The 22,331-nt window shown below is 41.5% G+C and overlaps 2 protein-coding genes across 27 annotated transcripts in view; one reads left to right on the top strand and one right to left on the bottom strand.

Annotated features, from left to right (window-relative positions):
- On the bottom strand, positions 1 to 9,039 carry LOC309648092 (protein C1orf43 homolog). 3 transcript variants are annotated; one of them, XM_082436187.1, is made up of 7 exons: positions 8,738 to 9,030; positions 8,245 to 8,346; positions 4,268 to 4,385; positions 4,002 to 4,055; positions 3,172 to 3,338; positions 3,025 to 3,083; positions 1 to 950 (listed from the first exon to the last, which is right to left on the bottom strand). In XM_082436187.1, exons 1-7 carry the CDS (start codon positions 8,801 to 8,803, stop codon positions 755 to 757), a joined length of 762 nt encoding a protein of 253 aa, XP_082292313.1. In that variant the 5' UTR covers positions 8,804 to 9,030; the 3' UTR covers positions 1 to 754. The 3 variants fall into 3 exon arrangements, with proteins under 3 accessions (XP_082292313.1, XP_082292314.1, XP_082292315.1); XM_082436189.1 differs by having other exon boundaries at positions 814 to 950; positions 2,977 to 3,083; positions 8,738 to 9,039; XM_082436188.1 differs by lacking the exon at positions 8,245 to 8,346 and having other exon boundaries at positions 8,738 to 9,032.
- A 245-nt stretch (positions 9,040 to 9,284) lies between these two features.
- Positions 9,285 to 22,331, top strand: part of UBAP2L (ubiquitin associated protein 2 like) — a 43,294-nt gene continuing 30,247 nt past the window's right edge. For 13 of the 24 annotated variants that reach the window (XM_082435320.1, XM_082435319.1, XM_082435311.1 and 10 more), the window contains exons 1-7: positions 13,456 to 13,585; positions 15,106 to 15,183; positions 15,731 to 15,841; positions 19,436 to 19,604; positions 20,007 to 20,102; positions 20,525 to 20,570; positions 21,090 to 21,202. In XM_082435320.1, the coding sequence (XP_082291446.1) occupies positions 13,496 to 13,585; positions 15,106 to 15,183; positions 15,731 to 15,841; positions 19,436 to 19,604; positions 20,007 to 20,102; positions 20,525 to 20,570; positions 21,090 to 21,202 (703 nt within the window). In that variant the 5' untranslated portion in view covers positions 13,456 to 13,495. Of the gene's footprint in view, positions 9,438 to 9,748; positions 9,796 to 13,455; positions 13,586 to 15,105; positions 15,184 to 15,730; positions 15,842 to 19,435; positions 19,605 to 20,006; positions 20,103 to 20,524; positions 20,571 to 21,089; positions 21,203 to 22,331 lie in introns of those variants that run through there. The other 11 variants (XM_082435324.1, XM_082435313.1, XM_082435315.1 and 8 more) reach the window with 10 other exon arrangements.

The raw sequence follows: 22,331 nt of genomic DNA, 5'->3' as shown, positions 1-22,331 counted from the left end.
TTTAGTTTCTAATTGTTCATTTTATTAAATAGTTTATATAAAGTCAGACCAATATATTGGTCTGACCATTCCTTCACACTACCCCACACATGAGGAGGGATGAGATTATGTCAGGTGTCAAAACATTCCCTTTTCAATTTATTCATGACACTATGGAATGAAAGTAGAAGGCAGATCCTTGCACGCCAGGGAAGTTGTGTTAAAGTTTCAACACATCCTGGTTTAAGTGGAGCACCAGGGTAAGTTGTTCCACATACCACTCACGGCCTCACCCAATCTCCCCACCAGTTCCTGTATACCTTTCCCACCAATGAACTCTTAGATGTCTCAAACCCAAGTGGTTCCCATACAACTGTGTTCGAAGGGATAGATACAGAAGACAAGACACCAAGCCCCGTCATCCCAACTGTCACCCTTGGGATTATTTATAGTCTGGAAAAGGACAGATGAACCATGATTAAAACCAAGTGAGGATTTTTAAAGAAGCTTTAACAGAAATATTAAGAAAAACATCTGAATTCAACTCCAGAGAAAAGTGCTACCAAGGGACAATAAAGTCTTAACTCATGTTCTGCAACTGGTCGTAAGAGAGGGTGGGAGAATGATCCTCTAGGCATGAACTCTAAGAGCTCTGAACACAACCAGAGCTTCAGCTGATCCAGTCTGGGCTGCTGAGCCAGATGACCTGAGGGCTGCCCGGCAAGCACACTGCAGTCTGTCTGGCTCCATCAACAGTGACAGTTCTTCAGCTCTATCACAGAGTACTCTCCAGTGTGTTATAGTTGTCCTTAAAGCTCTTCAATTCGAGGAAGTGCTTGGCACGTTTACTCTTCTGACTGGAGGGGAGGTATGTCACCTGGATGGTTGTTGGGGAGACTTCAGGAGACTGGGTTAGGTCTTTGGCTGCTGACTGATGTTGTCGCTGAGAGCTCCCACTTCGGGCTTTGACCCTGAAGAATACAAAGAGGGCAGGTCATGGACAGAATGAGGACTAATGGAAGGAAACAATTCAAGGCTTATCCATTCTATAAATGCAGCTGTAGCCACAAATGGTCTCTGTCCTACCTTATAAACTAGTTACTATAGTTACTAAAATCTCATCTGGTAGCTTAGAAATAGCAGAGAAACCAATTTTCCCACTGAGTCCCCTGCCTCTGACTCAACCTCTTCTTCATTTCACTGTGCTTAAAGCAAACTTTTAATTCTGCTGATTCACCTAATGTGTGCATGCCATTAATATACTCCCAGTCCCTTGAAACAACTGAATAACAAAAAATAATATTGAAGTTAACTACTAAGTACTTATTAGGACATTAAACCTGGTGCTTTACCAACATGTAATTTACTAACATCCCACTATTCCTATAGGGTGGTATCATCCTCTTTTGCAGATTAGGAAACCAAGGGTCCATCCAGTAAGTTGCCTGAGGTCACAAAGCTAGTAAGTGACAGAGAGCTGGGATTCAAACCTAAGTTTGTCAGATTTCAGAGCCTTTACTCTTCAATATACTCATTGAAACTTTCTAGAAACTAGAGATCAAAGAGACAATTTTTTTTAAACTGTGGTAAAATACACATAAAATCTACCATCTTAACCATTTTTCAATGTTTACAGTTCAGCAGTGTTAAGTACATTCACATTGTTGTGCAACCAACCTCCAGAATTCTTTCCATCTTGTAAAACAAACTCTCTGCCTATTAAACAACTCCCTATTCTCCCTTTCCTCTAGCCCCTGGCAACCACCACTCTACTTTCTGTCTCTATGAATATGATTACTCCAGATACCTCACATAAGTGGAATCATACAGTATTTGTCTTTCAAAGAAACTGAATTTTGAACAGGCCTCCTGCCTGACTTCTAGACCAAATGCTCTTTTCCATCCTTTCCACATATTCATTTTCATTAGTTTTCTAAGTAGTTTTTACTAGGACCTTTTGTCTTTAGAACAAGGTAGTTTATTTTTAAGAATAGAGAGGACAGGACAGACATACCCCTTATCTTTTGAGAAAGAGCCATAGTCAACACAGCAGAAAACAGATGTATTCTTTTCATGGCTGGTAACTAACTTTTTATTCTAGACTGGCTTTCCCTCTTTACTCTTTCAGTTACACGTATGCATAAACAACATAATGAAGGTTTGTTAGTATGTATTTACAATGTTCCCAGCGAGGGACTTCCCTGGTGGTGCAGTGATTGAGAATCTGCCTGCCAATGCAGAGGACACGAGTTCGATCCCTGGTCTGAGAAGATCCCTCATGCCGTGGAGCAACTAAGCCAGTGCGCCACAACTACTGAGCCTGTACTCCAGAGCCTGCGAGCCACAACTACTGAAGCCCGCATGCTCTAGGACCCGTGCTCCGCAACAAGAGAAGACACTGCAGTGAGAAGCCCGTGCACTGAAACGAAGACCCAACACAGCCAAAAAAGATAATAAATAAATAAAATACATAACATTAAAAAAAAAAGAGGAATTGTGATGTGGTCATAACATAAATGGAAAAAAAAATAAAGTTCCCAGAGAAAAATCATGATGTCTCTTCTATAACACAAGCCCTCAGCAGCTGATTCTTTAGTGATACCTTTTGTTTCAGATAGGGTTACTAATACTTTAAGTGGTAATAAAAATGGTTGGCATTTAATTCTTTTATCGAACCAAGGCACAAAAGGATGACACTGGGGCCCTGAAAAGAAGGCATCTTTGTGTGCTGAAAAACTTTATTTTATTCCCTTTATTGGTGTAATAGGTTATACCAATTCTGACATTTTACTGAGTTGGACAAAAAACAAAAACAAGGAGAAAAAGAGATGCACAATAGGAGAAACTTCCCTTATTAGCCTGTAGAGCAGCATTTGCTTTCCAATGTGAGCAAGCAGCAGCTCTAACAGTCTAGGACCTGACAACTCTTATGTTATCATAGATTTTGTTCACAGTGCTTTTGAAGGTCATCTCACTGTGGGAACAGTCCAGCACTACCTGTATTCTCTAACCAGCTCCCTTTGACATGTTCCCCTCCAAACTCACACTGTGGCCAGCTCACTCAGGGCCTCCTGATAGCGCAGGTACTCACTCTGGCCAAAGACCTGAAGAAAGAGGAAGGGAGAATGAGAATCTCTCAGTCTGGGGCATCCCTTTAGTTCCCTGAAGGAAAAGAGTGGCCATCTGGCTTACCCCTGTCCCATAGCGGGCTGTCTCATAGCCATCCAGCAGGGTATCAATGAGGGCCTTGCGCACACCCTTGAAAGGAGTACTAGTGTTTCGAAGATCTAGCAGGTAGGAGCGGAAATTCTTGCCCATTAAGGAACGGGGATGCCGGCCTTCAGCATGAAATGGGATCTCTATGGAGATAATAGAACAATGATACCCCCTATCCCATTTGTTTAGTCTTTCTAATTAATTTCCCAAACTTACAAATAGGTCCAATGAGTGAGTTGGGGGGAAATTCTAAGAGAATTCAGAAGACCAGAGATATAGAGCTGTGTCTGAGTGGTCATATGGTGGTGGCAATACAACTGTTAAACTATACCAACGACACACAATAGTGTCATTTTCCTATTTACCCTATTTACCCATAGTTTAAAATATATATGTTTTGGTAGAGATAGAGCATTTTTGACAATGGTCATATGAAAAAAATGGAAAAAAATTCAAGAGCATTTCTGACAATGGTCATATAGAAAAAAATTCAAGAACCATCTAAATAGGCTTGGTGAAAAAGCAGATGCTGCCTGTCTTTTGTGGGAAAACAAGCAAATTACCACCATCTAGTTCATGAAACTAAAGGTCTAGAAAGAACAAAACAAATCCAGACTCTTTGGAGAAAAATAACTTACATACATCATTTCCTTAGGTAAAATAGTAACCCAGTACTCTCAAAACTAGGAAATTCCTACCAGCCGGAGATGTGCAGAAAGGACAAATTCTAACACATAAAGTGGGTTCCTCCCTCTCTTCCCCAGGTGAGCTTTCAGGATCCGGAACGGCTGCTGAGCAGCCCTTACCAGAGGCACGGATGGCATCCAGAGCTTTCATCCTGTATAGATAGTTGTAGCAATCTGTTAAGAAAGAGACTGGTCTCAGGCATAACCCTCAAAAGATTCTCCAAACTCCAGCAAGCTTATTGTGCCTCCCACATCTGACATATACCCAGTAACAAGGACCACAGCTGCTGAGTCTGCCAGCAGCTATGTTTATAACTCTGAGAACAAAGGAATTCTGAGTTTGTGAGACCCCTCACTGAAGTATCCTCCAAGAGCATGCCGCATACTTTGATTTCCCTGGGTTTCCAGCTGTAGCAGTCTTGCGTCATCATCTGCAAGGAGCTGAGGTTCATATTTGATATCCTGAACCCTGGATAGTCGGATATCAATCTCCTCTTTTAAGTCCTGTTCATGTGGAGAAAAGAATACAGTCACTTAGCCTGTACTTTGCTTCCCATCAGTCTGGAAATGGGGCAGAGCAGGTGAACAACTAAGACAACAGAAGCAGAGAAAATGCTCATTTGGCTAATGAAATTGCCAGATAAGACTCAAGAATTTAATAAAGAATGGGGTTGGGTTCGCTAAGAACCTCTCCAAACTGCATATCTCTAAGCTAGATCTTTTAACCTGCCAGAATTCCTTCAAGCTCTACACCATTAACATTATTTCTGATTTTCAACTGAAATTTTGGGGGGTGCTGAGTGGCATGCGGGATCTTAGTTCCCCCACCAGAGATCAAACCCGCACCCTCTGCAGTGGAAGCACAGTCTCAACCACTGGACTACCAGGGAAGTTCCCTTGACAGGATTTAGAAGAATCTTGGTTAGGTGTCATAAAGAATTTCCTGAGCTGGGAAAAAATGGACATCAACTGGAGGTCATAATCTACTCTAAAAACCTGTAAGAAGATCTGTATGTGGTTTAGAAGTCTGGGAATTATCCCTACCTGGTGGACCACAGGATTTCTAGAGGCTTTCTTCTAGAGCTCATTTAATTTTTTAAGTAGGTAATTCAAAAAGATACGAAAGGTGTCACCCCCACTTACCCAGAGCAACCACTGTTAACAGTTTCATATTCATCTGTCTTATGAGGGTTGCCAGAGTCCCAGCAAGTATTTTCTTGTGACATTTAGGAACTTCTATTGTGAAATATGTCATTCGTAGAATACATTTGACATATATATACACCTTGATTACAAAATTCATTAAGATGCACACCTGTATGCACTATCCAATTTATGAACTGGAATATGACCAATGACTTGGAAGCCTTGTGTGTCCACCCGACTGAATGCAACCTCCAACCTTAACTTCTCAAGTTTTATTTTTCTTTGCTGTTTTATCACATCACCCTGAGGAAGATGTTTAGCTTTGCCTGGTTTTGAACCTTATACAAATGGAAAAAAACATATATATATATTTTTTTTGAAAAATACTTTTTGAATTGCTCTGCAACCTATCTTTTAAAGTTTTTGTTTGTTTTTTAAAATTTATTTATTTATTTATTTATTTTTGGCTGTGTTGGGTCTTCGTTTCTGTGCAAGGGCTTTCTCCAGTTGCAGCGAGTGGGGGCCACTCTTCATCGTGGTGCGTGGGCCTCTCACTGTCGCGGCCTCTCTTGTTGCGGAGCACAGGCTCCAGACGCGCAGGCTCAGTAGTTGTGGCTCACGGGCCTAGCCGCTCCACGGCATGTGGGATCTTCCTGGACCAGGGCACGAACCCGTGTCCCCTGCATTGGCAGGCGGATTCCTAACCACTGCGCCACCAGGGAAGCCCCTTAAAGTTTTAAATAAACTTTACTGAGGTTTAATTTACACGCAATAAAATACATCCATTTTAAGTGTGTAGTTTGACGTATTTTGACAAATGAATACATCCATTCAACCACCATCCCAATCAAGATACAGAACACTGGACTTCCCTGGTGGTGCAGTGGTTAAGAATCCACCTGCCAATGCAGGGGACGTGGGTTCGAGCCCTGGTCCGGGAAGATCGCACATGCCGCAGAGCAACTAAGCCCGTGCACCACAACTACTGAGCCTGTGGTTTAGAGCCCGCGGGCCACAACTACTGAGCCCACGTGCCACAACTACTGAAGCCCACGCGCCTAGAGCTCGTGCTCTGCAACGAGAAGCCACTGCAATGAGAAGCCCGTGCAATGCAACGAAGACCCAATGCAGCCAAAAATAAATAAATAAATAAATTTATTAAAAAAAAAAAAAGATACAGAACACTTTCATCACCCCAAAACGTTCTTCATCCCCCTTTGCAGGCAACCTCCCCTTTCATGCCCCAGGGAACACTGATATGCTATCAATATAGTTCTTCCTGTTCCAGAATTCCATACAAATGGAATGGAATCATACGGTACATATTCTTTTGTGAATGGCTTTCTGGCATTTTTTCACCTGGCATGTTTTTGAGATTCATTCATCTTTGTGATTTACTTTTTCCATTCAAAAGTATTTTGGAGATTCACTTGTGTTCATATACTCATCTTCAGTTTATTTTCATTCCTTATAGTATTCCAGAATACTATTACGTTATTATATATCCATTCTCAAATGGACATTTAGAGTAACAGTTTCTTTAAAAAAAAATATTAGAAACAATGCTGTGAGTATTCTTGTACGTGTTTTCTGGTACACATGAACAAAAATTAATTTCCCTATGGTAGGACTGGAATTGCTGGGCTATGGATTAGGGACATTTGCAATCTTACTAGACAATACCCCAATATTTTCCAAAGCACTTTTACTAATTTGTACTTCCACCAGCAATGGATGAGAATTTAGCCAGAACTTTTTAGAGCAAAAGAAATCTTGATCTCATCTAGTCTGAGGTTGGGGGGTCCTAAATAGTCAAAGGTTTGATTAGCTCATGACATACTGGAAACTAACCCTATATCCTTCTTATGGGAGGCAGCTGGCATTTGGAGAACTGGGAGAATGTGGAAGCACTGTTGAGGTTTCAGGCCACAACATCTTCTTTGAGGCTTTCCATGAAATATATCAGCAAAGAACAATGAGAGGAGGGTTACAGTACTAGTTAATGAAAGAACATTGGTCTAGGAGTTGACAGAATTGTGTCCTAGCTCTAGCCCTCCCACCAACCTGCTTTTCACTCAACAATGAATTATTACTCTGTGTAGGCCCTGGCTCTACAACAGTGAACATAACTGGCATGGTGTATACATTCTTAGAGCTTAGGGAAGAGAGAGGCATTAAACAAATAAACATAAAAGAATATTTGTAGTAAAATGCTATCTGGAAACAAAGAAGACCTACTTTATAATGGGTCATAAGCATTCCTCTTTGTAGGAAATAGTATTTGAGGTAAGTTCTAAAGATCAAATGAGCTAGCCAAGTGAAAACCAGAGGTAGATCATTCTAGGCCACAGTGACAGCACACATAAAGATAAGAAATTCAACCAGTGTAGCTGGATCCCAGTGATCAGGGGAGAGCCATACAAAAGGAGGTTGGTAAGGACAGCAGGCAACATTTACCCAGAAGTGTAAGGCGGAAGAAGCAGGATGGGGGTGGCAGTTGGGGTATTAAGAGTTCTGTGGGGCATTAGGACATGTTAGGTTTGAGATGCCTATCAGACATCTAATTGGAAATGTTAGGTAGGCAATTGGATACACAAGGATGGACCTCAGGAAGGAGGCATGGGATAGAAATAAAATTTCATCAGTAGATATTTAAAGACAAGGAAAGGAAAGCAATTACCTAAAGAGAAAGTACAGACAGAGACTGCTTGGTTATTCACTTCCTGTATGTCCTCCAGTAAGCTGCTTCCTTTTCTTAGATTTCAGTTGGTAACATGAATGATAGAACTAGATGATTTATGGGGCCCTTATAAATCTAAAGTTTCGCAATGGCAACCCTTCTCACTGATCTGGGGCTAATTCTAACCACTCTAACCCCATCCTAAATCAAAAAAAAAAAAAAACCCAAAACAGAAAACACTGGGTAGTTTAAATTGAACTGGGAAACATCATACCATAGAGTTGGGAATTTTCATCCAAGTCCTTCATTCTGCAGATGCAGAAACTGAAGTCCCTGGATAAGCTACTTGCTGTGCCACGGCAGTGAGCAGGTAAGCCAAGACCCAAGATGACCTTTATTGCTCAATATACTAATATACACATGGGTAACTGGACAAGGAAATACGGGAATTAAGTCATTTCTAAAGGCAAAGGAAATCTCATTCTGGGCCCTAATGGATCTGGAGAACCAGGCCTATCTCATGCCTTAAGGACCTACCTTGGGGGCATTGTGTCCCACAGGGACATGAGGTCCCCTTCGGGATTTCATTGCAAAGCGCATGATTTGCCTCTTCACAAAAATAAATAGCAGTACAAACACCTGTCCAAAAGATATGAGAAGTAAAGAACCTTGAATTAAAAAGTTAGACAAAAAAAAGGCATGCCTTCATTTCAAATCCCTCAATTCGGGCTCTCACGAATGCTTCGGGGTATAAGTTGGGACAAAGCAAGGCCGTCAGCGATGGCGTGGACATAGATAAGCCTGTAGCGTAGAGGCTTGGGGGTCTTAATCCTAGGGTTTAGGGGGAGGGTTCTCGGCCAGGGGCGGGGCGGTCGGTGACTTATGCTCCCAGGTACTCCTGGGATAGGAGTCAAAGCCCAGAAAAAGCGCAGGTGAGTGGGTGGAGAATGAGGACCGGGAACTGCTCAAGAGGAGGGTCTCTACTGGGTCAGAGGCGACAGCAGGAAATGGGGTGGGGGAATCTCCTCACCAGGCTCCCGTAGGCCATCACCAGCACGACATTCACGCCGGACAGCCAGTTACTGCCGGACGCCATGGCCTCCCCACCCCGCGCAGAACCGCTCCGGTTTACCCCGCTGCCCTGCCTCGTCAGCCCGGGCTGCACCGAGGCAACGGCGCCTGGGTTCCCTGAAGCGCCCCGGCCATTTCCTTACGGGGAAAGACCGAGGCTGACCGGGCCTGAAAACATGGCGGACGGGGGGGCGGGTGCTAGGAAAGAAGAACGACGCCTTCCCGCTTCCCCTCAGCACGTGACTCAGGCACGCAATGACAACCGGGACCGACGAGTGCGGAGACGCGGAACTACGCCAGTAAGAGGAAACGGAGGCTATCCGCGCGTCACGTGGTGGAGGCGGGGCCGCTGCGGAGGAGGCGGGGCGGACGCGCGGAGCCGGAATGAGGTGTCTCGTGGCGAGGCGGCACGCGCACGCTTGCGTGCGCGTCCTTTTTCGCGTCACGTGTTGGGGGACGCAGGAAGGCAAGTGGGAGGGGAAGGCGCGAGAGCGAGCGCAAGAGGGAAAAGGAGGGAGGGGGTGGGGAGGAGGGAACCTTATATCACGTGACAGGGGCGGCGCGGCCCGGGGTGTCAGTGTGGAGGAGACTGAGGTAAAGTTGGGAGCGCAGCGGCGTTGGCGGCGGCGTCGGTGGCGGCGGCAGCGCGGCGGGGCCGGGTATTGTCCGCGGCCCCTTTAAATCCACGATCCCCCTTTTACCCTCCCTTCTTTCTCCCCTACCCCCGCCGTATCCCCCTCCCTCGGTAGGCCCCCCCGCACCGTGTGTTCCCCACTGTACACCCCCCCTCCTAGTCTTGCGAGCCCTGCCCCCCCCCACCCCCGAGTCGGCCGCTGGAGGTTTTGTTTATGGTTGGGTTCGCGGCCTAGTGGGCCGCGCCAGAGCCGGGGCCTCGATTTGGGAGCGTGGCCGGGGCGGGGCTTGGGGCAGCCGGAGCGGGGGGGCCATGCGGCTAGAGCCTGAGAGGGGGGAGAGCGAGAAAGAGCGCGAGCGAGCGAGGCCTGGGCCCCGCCTGAGGTAGGGCACTCTCTCTACCCTGGCCGGTGCCTGTGGAGAAGACGAGAGGGCCTCCTCCCTTTCCAACCCTCTGCGGGCCTCCTCTGATCCGGATCCGGCCTGGTTTGGGGGTGGCGGGGTGGGGGGGGGGAGGGCGATGGGGTGGAGCTGCCCCAAACTCCCCCATGTGGCCCTCAGTTTGGAGTGCGGAGGATTAATTTGTTCCGGGTGGGAGGTAAGGAGGCGATTGGCCCTGGGAGCTCCCGATGTGGCGCTGAGCGGGGTGAGCCTCCCATCCTCCACGCGTGGGCTTGCGTCCCCTTTCCGTTTCCAGCCTCTTTGTCAGCTCCTCTTATTACCTTTCCTTCTTGCTCACCGCTCCAGCTCTTGGAATATATTTTTTTGCTGCTGTCTTTAGTCTCCTGTCTTCCATACTGTAGTTCTGGGTACCCCAAACAATTAATGATGTTATTTGGGAAGCTGGGCCTGAAACCCCCATAGGGTATATTACGCCTAAGGGACGTCATTAGAGCAGTGGGGTATGTGTTCACTCTTCTTATAATGGGACAGGAATTCCAAATTTCTTCGACCCTTCACCTTGTGGACAGTCCTTAAATTGCTTTGCAAACTGATGTCACAAACAGGAGGCCGCTCCTTTTCCACCGTTCTTGAAATGTAGCCATCTCTGGTGTAGGATGTTGTGGAAAGAAAAACACCACAGTAACAGGCATTTTTTTTGTTATTGTTACCCTTTTTGCCTTTGATTGTCCCTGATTATTAGATGGATAAATCCTTTTTGTCTTCTCCCCAACCACTTCCACCACCCATATTCTGCTTTGAGAATGAATGTCTGATGTGACTTGCTGGGATGTGATGAGGGTCAGTGACAACCTGAAATACAGGAGAAGTAAAACGTTTGGCTGTGTATGGGTTGTTAAAACTGCTTTGAGATCCTACAACCATTGTCCTTAAAGATTAGACTATCCCAGTGATTATTTCCGTTGTGAATGGGAAGTCGGGAAGTGTTGCTGGCATGTAAACTAATGATGAAAGGCCTTAAAATGTACTGTTTGGATTTTGATTTTTAAAGCCCCTTGTTGCCAAATGTGTCCTAACTGGGAAGTACTCTTTTTTAAATTAGATTCAAGTTGATGGGGAAGGGGATGCAGGGATCATTTCCACAGAGCATCTAGGGGAATTAGTTGCTCTGTTAGAAGTAGCAAGCCTTACCCACCCCCGTCCAGCTTCAGAGTTTCTGAATTGTTTCTCACATTAGATTGTAAGCTCCCTGAGGGCAGCAACCAAGTCATATTGCTTTTGTATTTTCTAAAGTATTGGACACATAGTAGATACTCAATAAATACTTGTTATTTATTTTTTTCTGTAAAATTTCTCTGGCTATTTTTTTAAGTAGCTGGTTTTCAGAAAACAGTCAAGGGCACTCTTGTGTTGAAACCTGTATTTGTTCCTGCACTATTCCCTTGGTCTCCAATACTTGTCACCTACTTCCCTTAAATATTTTTATGTTTTAAGAAAGAGTACTTAACAAGATTCCTCATCTCCACTGTGATAACTCTGGGTATGTGTCTCTGCTTGCTACTAAAAGGCTACTAATTCTGTGCCCTCCAGTGATCCATCCCAGATCACTTATTTTTGATCTTTTGGTCAGTGTTGTTACTACCTAGGTGGTAGAATTTTCTTAGTCACACGTTTCAAAGCATTTGTAAGAGAGAAATGGAAGTTAATAGAGTGATTAGGAGGATTTTTTTTCCCCCTTTCCTGAGTAATTGGCTTTCAAAATGACTTTTTAATGTATTTACATTGATTAGTACTGTACATGCAGTTGTCCATACAGGTAGTCATGAAATTCATATCCACAGTGTAACTCATGCTCACAAGTTGAAATCACATGATGAGTAGAAAGCAATCAATATTTGTAAGTTACAGGAGAGGCTACTCCCATGCTAGAATATTCATCTTAGAGTCAATTATAATAAAGCCGAATAGTTTTCCTCTAGGTTTTTTCTTTCTTTTTTTTTTTTTTTCTCTTTGATTTGAATCCAGGCGTACTTGGTTGAATAACACTTGTTTATTGTAAATTAAGTGTTGGAACTTGACAATAATGGCAGCCTGGGAAAATGGACTACAGTGTATCAAATAATCCTGTACTACCTATACATATTTACAGGCCTTTTTGTGCACATTTGTGTAGGGAGAAGAGATAATGGTTAAAAATTAGCCATGAACTTTCCTTAAAAATATTTTGGTGACAGGGAATGTAAAACTCAATTCTTAATGACTGCATCAAACGACAAAGACCTATGTAACATATTGACCCAACTGGGTGAAGAATTTATCCACAGGGAAGTTGGCTTTGTGACCCAAGAAACAAGTGAAATTCCCTCTCCTAATATTAATCCTCGCATATTTCTTTAGAAGCCCAGCCTACCTGTCCTTCAAATCCAGCAATGTCTTCTGGGCAGCTTAAAATTACCCTATATGAAGTTTCATTAATGAAAAAAAATTAAATATAGAGCAGAAAAGTATAAACTTCTCCTCTTTGGCAGGGACTAAAACAATGCAATGTAACCTTATTTTGAGCACTCCATCATATGATGAATGTTTTCTTTGTTTACTAAATGCAACAGCTGAGATTGCATTATAAAACAAAGTATGAATGAAGGCAACTTAAATTCAGTAGAATCTTTGCTTGTTAGAAGTGTTATTAACAAAACTGATCTGGTTTTGGGAAGGCCCTGTGTGTTCCATGTCTCTTTAAAGACTCAACAAAGTCATCTTGCTGGCAATAATGTCTCAAGTTTAAAATGACTTCCCAGAAGCACTTTCTTCCAAATAAAACTCTGTGCTAGATGCTTTTGGTTTGGGACAAATTTGGGATTCTCTATATATTAAGGTGAGTGGTGGAGGGTAATTGTAATTCTGGTTTCTTGGAACTGCGGACTTAGGAAACCAACAGAAGCAGCCACAAAAGCAGCGTGTTAGAATTATTATCCAAGGAACTGAGATTCTGGGCAGTCACTGGGGCTGATACGTGCCTTGCTGAAAGGTGTGGGAGCCCCCACACCGTACTGAGAGATAGAAACTTGAGGGAGGAAGAAAGAGGCTAGACTTGAGCTTGTCCTTTCCCAAATGATGGAGGACACATGCAACTTACGTTTAAAAGGTTGTAAGGCAGGTAAAGCTGTTTTCAAAGGTAGGTTGAGTACAGCATTTTAAATTGTTTTTATTTGGAGTATAGACTAATCTCCTTCCTGGAAGGCTTTTGTTTCCAGGCTTTGCTGATTATCTTTCCTTCTGTCAAAGGGACTTTGGGTATTTTCACCTATTGGAAGACTTGATTATTAACATTGTTTTGCTTACTATCAAGATAGCAAAACTTCACAAAGGCTGCTTATAGGGGACTGTAACCAAATCATGCTCATAACTTTAAAACAAACCATCACTTAACACATGTTTTATATATTTTTTGTTTTACAAAAATGGATTAATAGTCACAGTTCCCTAAGGAATTTATCATACTGGAAATCTGTCTCAAGAACAGGTGAATGTTGGTTTGTCTCTTTAAAGAAATGAAAGTGGTGAAGGTGCTGATGAAAGAGAGGTTGAAAACATTTTGCCCACATTTAACATCTAAACTTTTTTTTTTCTTAAATCTTTCAGTATTCTACCTTGTAAATACTGTTATTTGTATATACTGTAAATGATGACGTCGGTGGGCACTAACCGAGCCCGGGGAAACTGGGAACCACCTCAAAACCAAAATCAGACACAGCACAAGCAGCGGCCCCAGGTAAAGAACCCAAGGGATATGGATCCATGGGGTAGCCTTACTGGTTGATACTGGTTTCCATCTAGTGCAGCATCATTCTGTGCTTTGGATTATTAGTTTGGGTTCTTTATTCTTATTTTCTAATCCATGCCTCTTTTCACTTGGGGCCTGATAACTGTTAATGACATGCTGTGATGCAATGTGCTTAATTTACTGCACTATGAGGCTTGGAAAGAATGGGTCCTGTGCTTTGTATCTCTAAGATAGCACTTTCCTTCATTCATCTGGGTTGTTTTAGCAATACGTTTCTTATTTCTTAGACCTTGCACTTTGACATCCCTCTAGCCAATCTTTTTAAAAAAAAATTTTTTTTAATTTATTTATTTTATTTATTTATTTTTGGCTGCATTGCATCTTCCTTGCTGCACATGGGGCCTACTCTTCGCTGCGGTGCACGGGCTTCTCATTGCGGTGGCTTCTCTTGTTGCAGAGCATGGACTCTACACACGTGGGCTCAGTAGTTGTGGCGCACAGGCTTAGCTGCTCCGCGGCATGTGGGATCTTCCTGGACCAGGGCTCGAACCCGTGTCCCCTGCATTAGCAGGCGGATTCTTAACCACTGAGCCACCAGGGAAGCCCTCAATCTTTGTCTTGCCACCTTCTTCCTTTCCTTTGCTCTTCTTTTCCCTAACTTGTCTTTTGTTTTCCTCTCTGGTCTCATTGAGGTCTAATCTGATTTTTCCTTTCCCATGAGGAGTTAGCCTCTTTACTATGTTCCTTCAAGATTAACAAATGAGACACTCTAGAGTATTGCTCAGTTTTAAAGAGTAAATTAACCTCCTTGGCACCTGGGTGCTGAGGTTTATGAGTTCTCTCTTTTTTCTTTTTTTTTAAGTTGGATTTAGATATGATCTTTTTTTTTTTTTTTTAATAACCAGTCTGGTACTTGTTGGCACCTAATATGAATGAATTAATTTGTATTTGGTTATGGTCAGTTAAATTGAATATGTAAGACTAGAACTTTCCTCTTATTCATTTTTCTTTCACTTCTTTTTCCAGGTGAATTTCTAGCAGAATTTTAGTACTTAATCTCAGTTGGGGCTAAAATTTCTGACGTCTTATAAACATACACTGGATACTTGGAAGATATGCTGAGTGTATCCTCAGACTAAACCTTAATGATATTCTCATCCCTAAGGAATAAGAGGGTGGCATTGGTCATTGCAGAATCAGGAACAGGGTTTACACATGACTTTGCAAATAAATGAAATTGAATTAAGGCACAGATGTTTCAAAGTGGTGCTGTGACCCCAAAGTGAAAGTCTCTTTAGCTGTGAACATAGGTGAAAAAGCTCCCTGCTTTTTTAGAGATTGTAGCTTGAAATAGTCACAGCTTCACTCTTTGTTGTCATGGTGGTAGCGTTTTATTAGTTGGGCATTTGTAACAAGGAGAAGGAAATTGGGGTGGGAGATGATGAATATTAACTATATAGGTCCCTCTTATTTCTCTAAACTGTCGTCTCTTGATCATGCTTTCTTAGGCCACTGCGGAACAAATTCGACTTGCACAGATGATTTCGGACCATAATGATGCTGACTTTGAGGAAAAGGTGAAACAAGTGAGTGTATTGCTCATTTGCCATAAGCTGTGGGAAAAGACATCAAAATCAAAGCACAGTTAAATAGAATTGATGCCTACCAGGATATTTTCCACTATAGTATTAAAAGAATTATGAGTGCTTTTATTGTCTGATTGTACCCCTTTGGACAGATACCTTGTTCAAAGAGGTTTTACCTTAATTTTAACCTCTTGTTTATTGAATGACTTTTTTGGTACCATTGTACAGCAGCTTTGAATAGTTGTGGCATCTAGGAAATGTGGAAAGTCATGGTATCCTGTATGCTTCTGGATCCTGTATGCTTCTGCATTTGACTCTCTATTAGATGCTGTATCGTTCAACTGCTTTATAAATACTTTTGCCCCATCCCTAATCACAGGTTGTTAATATTTTGCTTTTGGAACTAGAGTACCAAAATTCTGTATGTTTTACTTTTTTAAGCCTGGTTCTTTCAAACTCAGCTGTGTCTTCTCCCTATTTTTCACCTAGTTTTCTTTTGTGGGGAGTGCAGGCTTGTTCATGATGGTTGCTGATCTTTCTCTTTCAGTTGATTGATATCACAGGCAAGAACCAGGATGAATGTGTCATTGCTCTGCATGACTGCAATGGAGATGTCAACAGAGCCATCAATGTACTGCTGGAAGGAAACCCAGATACGGTAGAGTGCTAATAAAGTGTTCTAGAAAGTGGGTCCCTCTTTGAGAGGCTAGTAAATTCCAGAAATAACAAGTGGGGTAACTCACCTTAAAACAGAGTATCTTATTCAAATAAAGCAAGAAACTGTCTTGGAGCTTATTTGCTGCAGGTTGCAGGTACTTAAAATTTATGTACAATAAATAGGAGAAAACAGATAAAATCAGTTTCTTCTAGTTGGCCTGGAAATAAATTATTCATTCTAGGCTAGTGACTGTTTTCAAGATTTGGTTAGTCTGAGTTAGAGGTGCTATTTAATAGCCTTAGTTACTAATCATGGAAGATTTCTTCTCACATGTTTTATTGCTATTGAACAAAGCCACAGACTACTGGATTCTGATTTCAGAACACTCCCACCAATATCAGCTTTACATTTCACAATACCTTTTCATCATGTGAACTTACTTCTGTTGAATTAGCAGAGAAACAAACTTTAGAGCCTGTTGACCATCCCTGGAGATGATAGGGGATATTGGAGGAACTCTTGCCCTAGAATTTAGAGTTGCTTTCACCTCCTCCTTTCCTTTCCATTTAATGAGAATCCTGTGTTTTGTTATTGTCTTATTACTGTTTCAAATTGTTAAGCCTCTTAAGAACAGGGATTCTGCCTTACTAATTAATCTTTGGGATGTTCCTGCAGTGTTTAGTAGAGAACTTTATTATTATTTTTTTAATAAGGAGTGTATCATTTGAAGTCATTTTTATTTACTTGGTCTTACTCAGGGGATCTTTGGTTGAGATTGATAACCAGATTTCATCCTTAGAGAGATTAACTTACTGATGTTACAGTGTCACTTTAGCTGAATGTTGGAGGTTTGTCGGTTTCCTTGAAGCAATGGGAAATAATAGTGAAAAACTATTTTTAATCATTGAATTTAAATTTGTAGCTTTTTCTCTTCAAAAGTGTGGTCCTAAATTAGATTTTATATTATGGGCCTTGTTTGAAAGTTACTGCCTGGATAAACAGAAAGCGGTCTGGTTCATCTTGAGTTTACTCCAGAGTAATTGCCTCTGTATTTTGGAGGGAGTGGGGTAGAGGTGGAGGTGAATCTACTTACACTTTTAAAAAGTGTGAATTTTGGGGGGACTTCCCTGGCGGTCCAGTGGTTAAGACTCTGAGCTCCCAGTGCAGCGGGCATGGGTTCGATCCCTGGTTGAGTAACTAAGGTCCTGCATGCTGCATGGCACGGCTTAAAAAAAAAAAAAAGTGAATTATTTTTATTTTTATTTTTTTTTGCACAAGTCATATTTTGTTTCACCTTCTAGCATCTCCTGCCTAGTGCTACAAGTCTGACCTTTCACAGTATCAAAAAAGAAAAAAAGGTAGAGAATGTAGGTTTATGCCACAAATAAACCAGCTACTAGTGAAACCGATGGGAGTCAATGTTGGATGTATTTGGTTGGATGAGATCGTATTAGAAAACTGGCAGTGCCTCGGGAAGATTATAGTAATTCTTTTTACTTACAGAACCCATCTGGTGCCAGCAGCTGATGTATAACCATAGAGAAGAAAAAGGTGACAGGTTTCTGAAACCTATCAGGTTTTGAGACAGAGTAGCAAAAACTCGAAGAACTGTGTCCAGTCTGGTTTCCAGTGTTCCTGATGTAGATTTAGCTACAAGGTTACTATAATTTATGAATTGAAGCTACTGTGAGCAAAAATTGACCTACCAGCTCTAATGTGGAATCAGGGTGGGTTGAAAGAGTAGGCAACAAGGAACTGCCAAGTCCTAGGCAGATACTTAATTTTTAGTAAACTATTTCTTATGGACTTTACAGAGTATGTAGGTATGCTTTTAGTATAGTTTTAAATTTACTGTTTTTGAACTTAAAAATGTTTAAATTGTGGTAAAATATACTTAACAAAATTGACCAGTTTATCCATTTTAAGTATACAATTCATTGACATTAAGGACATTCACAGTGTTGGACAACCATTACCACTGTCCATTTCCAGAACTTATTCATTTCCTAATTAGAAACTGTATCCATTAAACAGTTAACTCTCCATTTTCCCACTCCCAGGTTGGGGTAACACCTATTTTCACTACCTCGTGTAAGGTTTTGCCTGTTCTTGGTACCTCATATAAGTGGAATCAAATAATATTTGTCTTTTTGTGTCTTCGTTTAGCAAAATGTTTTCAAGGTTTATCTATATTGTGGCTTGTGTCAGAATTTCACTTCTTTTTAAGGCTGAATAATATTCCGTTGTATGTTTGTAGCACATTTTGTTTATCCACTCATCCACTGGTGGACGCTTGGGATTATTTGGAAATAAGTTGTTGTAGACATCATAGTACTTTATTTCCTAAATTCTTTGGCATGTTTCCCTTAAAGGATACTCTTTTATATGACCACAATATTATTATCAACCCTGACAAAATTAATAGTAATTTCATATTACTATTCCATATTTTCAAGGTCATTGGATATTAGATACCTGTTGCTGAGCAACAGAACAGGGCCATTGTAGTTTGGGTTAGATGGTATCTAGGATAGTAAAGATCTGATAGTCTTGGTGTTTGAACTGGAACTTTTATTTGTACATATTTTCTGCAAAAATTTGTAAATCAATGTATTTGTGTGTTTAAAACTTTATAGGGAATTCGCTGGTGGTTAGGACCCTGCGCTTTCACTACTGAGAACCTGGGTTCAGTCCCTGGTAAGGGGACTAAGATCCCACAAGCCTCACGGAGAGGCCAAAAAAAAAAAACAACTTCAAATTTATAAAACTCATTTTCCTAAGGAATGAGTTTTTGCAAGACTGTTTAGCTCATTTTCCTTACTGTAAATATTCCCTCCTGCAATCTGGAATGAACTGCTTTGAGGAAGGTTGAATCGTATTGTAGCAATTCAGGATGTATAGAGGAGAACACAGTGAATAAAACCAGGAATGGAAGGCTTCCTATAGTCAGCATGTCTCAAGGCCAAGGCTGTGCTTTCCTGACTGCTATTTGGTCTTCTTTTAAATAAAGGAAATTGGTGTTGTGTGAAGGGGGGTGGGTTGGGCTGTAGGTAATAGTTGTTTTCCTCCTGAATTCTAGGTTGCTGAATTAGAGAATATACTCAAGAGTCAAATGCTATTCATTCATTCTGAATTCAGAGTTAACTTTTACAAACTTTCAGTTTTCTTTTCTGCTTTATTTGACATGGATAAGGCTATAAAAAACTGGGAGTCACTGAATCCAAAGGGAATTAGTTTTTTCAGCCCAGGAAACACACTTGAAAGAAAGGACCAGTAAGTAACTAGGTCCTTTGACTACCACACCGAGTGACTGAACTGGATAGAGATCTCGGTAACCCTTTTGGATGTGATCCCTGCAATCCATTTGCTTATAAGCACCTCTTCTACAAAAAGGGCTTCAATTTTGCAGTGATAGGTGTAGAATTTGTTTTGAGGTTCTGTCTATACTCTCCACTTAAACAGAAATAAACTAATAGAAGTTATCTTAGATGTGGATGCTGAGAGGAGAATGGTTAACAGTTGTCCCAGCTTTTATCTCTGGTTTCCTGGTAGCAACCTATATTGATTAGACATGAATGCTCTGCTCTTCTTTAGCATTCCTGGGAGATGGTTGGGAAGAAGAAAGGAGTCTCAGGACAGAAGGACGGTGGCCAAACGGAATCCAACGAGGAAGGCAAAGAAAATCGAGACCGAGACAGAGACTATAGTCGGCGACGTGGTGGGCCACCGAGACGGGGGAGAGGTGCCAGCCGCGGACGAGAGTGTATGCATGGGGCTTTAACAAAAACGGTTGTGGGTTAGTAATGTCTAGACTTGAGGGATGTCAGGGCCCTGCGAGGCTGGATCTAGTAACCATTATATCCTTTTGATTTTTTCTTAAAATTATCTGTTCTGAGACCTTGGCATTTCTTGCATGTAGCCTTTTCTAGCAACAGCCACCAGTTTAGCATGAAGTTACCTTGTAGCCGTTTGTAAAATTGTTTGACTAGTAACCATTCCCTTAGTAACCATCATGTTCCATCCTTCCAGCTCATTTTCTCTTCTTTGTTTTTGTCTCCCCACCACCATGTATACATACCATTTATGTACATACTTTCTATTCACTTTGCTCTGGCCATCTGTGGTGTTTTGTTTTGTTTTGTTTTGTTTTGTTTTTAAATTTCAGTTCGAGGTCAGGAAAATGGATTAGATGGCACCAAGAGTGGAGGGCCTTCTGGAAGAGGCACAGAAAGAGGCAGAAGAGGTCGTGGCCGAGGCAGAGGTGATCAGTTTGTTGGTGGGATGGATATTGGGGGCAAGCTACTCTTATTAGTTTAGTAGGGGTCTGCTTTATTTAAAACCAGACAAATTCACATGGACTCTGGATACCTTAATTGTTGAGATGTCATGCAAATTCTAGAGATTACTGAGTGGGCAGTGGGAAGGAAGGTAGATGTCATTTCCTCTGCTCTTTATTGTTGCTATTATTGTATTTGCTTGAGGATCCAGCAGTTTGATCAGCAAAGGAACAACCTTGTCAATAATAATTGTCCTGCTGTGTTGTATTAACTGATGTGCTACAGAGTGAGAGAAGGAATATCTGATGATGTCAACCACTTACTTTCCAAAGCTGCCTCAGTTGGCAAGGTGATTTTATATCAACTTCTAAAATATTTCTTTCTCCCTCTTTTTCTCATTCTTTAGGTGGCTCTGGTAGGCGGGGAGGAAGGTTTTCTGCTCAAGGAATGGGGTAAGTTTCATTGATCCAGTGTTAAAGTCTTTAATTTTTATTTTTCCTTAAGCATTACCATAATGTCTTAGCATGGTTAATATCCTGGTATCCTGAGGATAATAGGCAGCTGTAACCAAAATGTGATCAGAAAGATTACTGGACTATTTCATCAGGTGTGTATAGGCATAGGGCTTATTTTTGGGAGATAAGCATTTACTACCTGGATTATTTTATCTCATAGCTTCATTTGAATACACATACCTGCTATTTTCCCAAAATCTTCATGTGGATTTTATTGGTGTCCTAACCCAAAAGGGATAGTGGATATAAATTAAGCTTATACCATGAAATTTTAGGTAAGCTGGTAAGTGAGGAAAAGTAGGCAGCTTATAGGCTTATAGAATGGGGCCATGGTTGATCTGTACTAGGAAAGAGACAGTCAAGATTCTGATTGCCCTCCTTTTGAGTTAATTTTCACTGGTGCTGCTTAGAGCTCAGAGGCTCTTTTAAGCTTTTTTTTTTTTTTTTTCCTCCCAGAACCTTTAACCCAGCTGATTATGCAGAGCCGGCCAATACTGATGATAACTATGGCAATAATAGCGGCAATACATGGAACAACACTGGCCACTTTGAACCAGATGATGGGACGAGTGAGTGACTTTTATTAGTTTCTTGTCTCTGAGAATCTAAGGAAATAAATTTTTTGAGGTTATACTAACAAAAAAGTGGAGTACTTTTTGGCTGCTGAGTCAGAGAGAGAAAGGGGTGACAACTGAATTACAGTGTACTCTCTTCATTTACTATGTGCCCATGGGCACATTATACATGCTATTTCACCTGATCTTCATCACTATTTTATGAAATAGACATTATTTATCATCACTTTCCAAATGACAAGACTTAGACTGCAAGAGTGGTTATGAAATTTGCTAGTATTTGAACTCAGAAGTTTTTGACTCTAAACGCTCATGCTCTTTGCATTATACCATTAGCTCCAATTGTATTTCCTAGTGTTTCTGTTTGGCTACTTAGCTTTGCCTTTTGAAAAGATATCCAGAATTAATTAATCAAGCCACTACTTGTAAAGATGAATAGGGCCCAGGATCAAAGCCCACTGTCAATTTATTTGTTTCTGCATACAGAGATAGGAGTATCTTTTTCCCTTAATTTTTGGGAAATCTAAGTATCTGGGCAAGAAGGAAATCTGGAGACATTCTGCCTCTCTTTGTTGGATAGTCTCTTCTGGGTGTGGTAGAGTATTATGGGATTCGCTTTTTTTATTAGCTGACTTTGATGCATATTTGGGTAGCATATATACGTTTGAGGATATGTTAGGCTTGTGGGATACACCAAGATGTGTTTGGGAGTAAGAGATAACTTTTACTACTTTAAATAAGAGCAGCCTCTTGGTTCCAGAGTACTTTCTTATGAGATCAGCTACCTCTTTCTGGCTGAGCCAGCACATGGAAAGCCTGAGACTTTTTTCCTCTTACAAAGTAGGGGAAGGGTTAATAGTAGAGCATGAAATAGGCTCTTTGACTCCTTATCCATTTAAATTTGCGTTGCCCCCTTTCAAAGATCAGTTACCTTAATCCTGCGTCTTTAGGAAGGTCTTTGGCACAAATCATTTCTCATCTACTGCCCACAATATGCTGTAACTCAGGTCCTGAATGTTACTTGCTTTTTGTTCATCAAGCTATCTTATAAACTCATTTTTAATACAGATTTCTCATTGGTGGAGGCTAAAGTTGAGTTATTGGCAAGCTAGATATCTTTTTG

This window comes from Balaenoptera physalus (genome assembly GCF_965194825.1).
Source record: "Balaenoptera physalus genome assembly, chromosome: 1".
Lineage (NCBI taxonomy): Eukaryota > Metazoa > Chordata > Mammalia > Artiodactyla > Balaenopteridae > Balaenoptera > Balaenoptera physalus.
The sequence above is the reverse complement of the archived record's forward strand: the minus strand, read 5'-3'. Positions and strand labels throughout refer to the sequence as shown.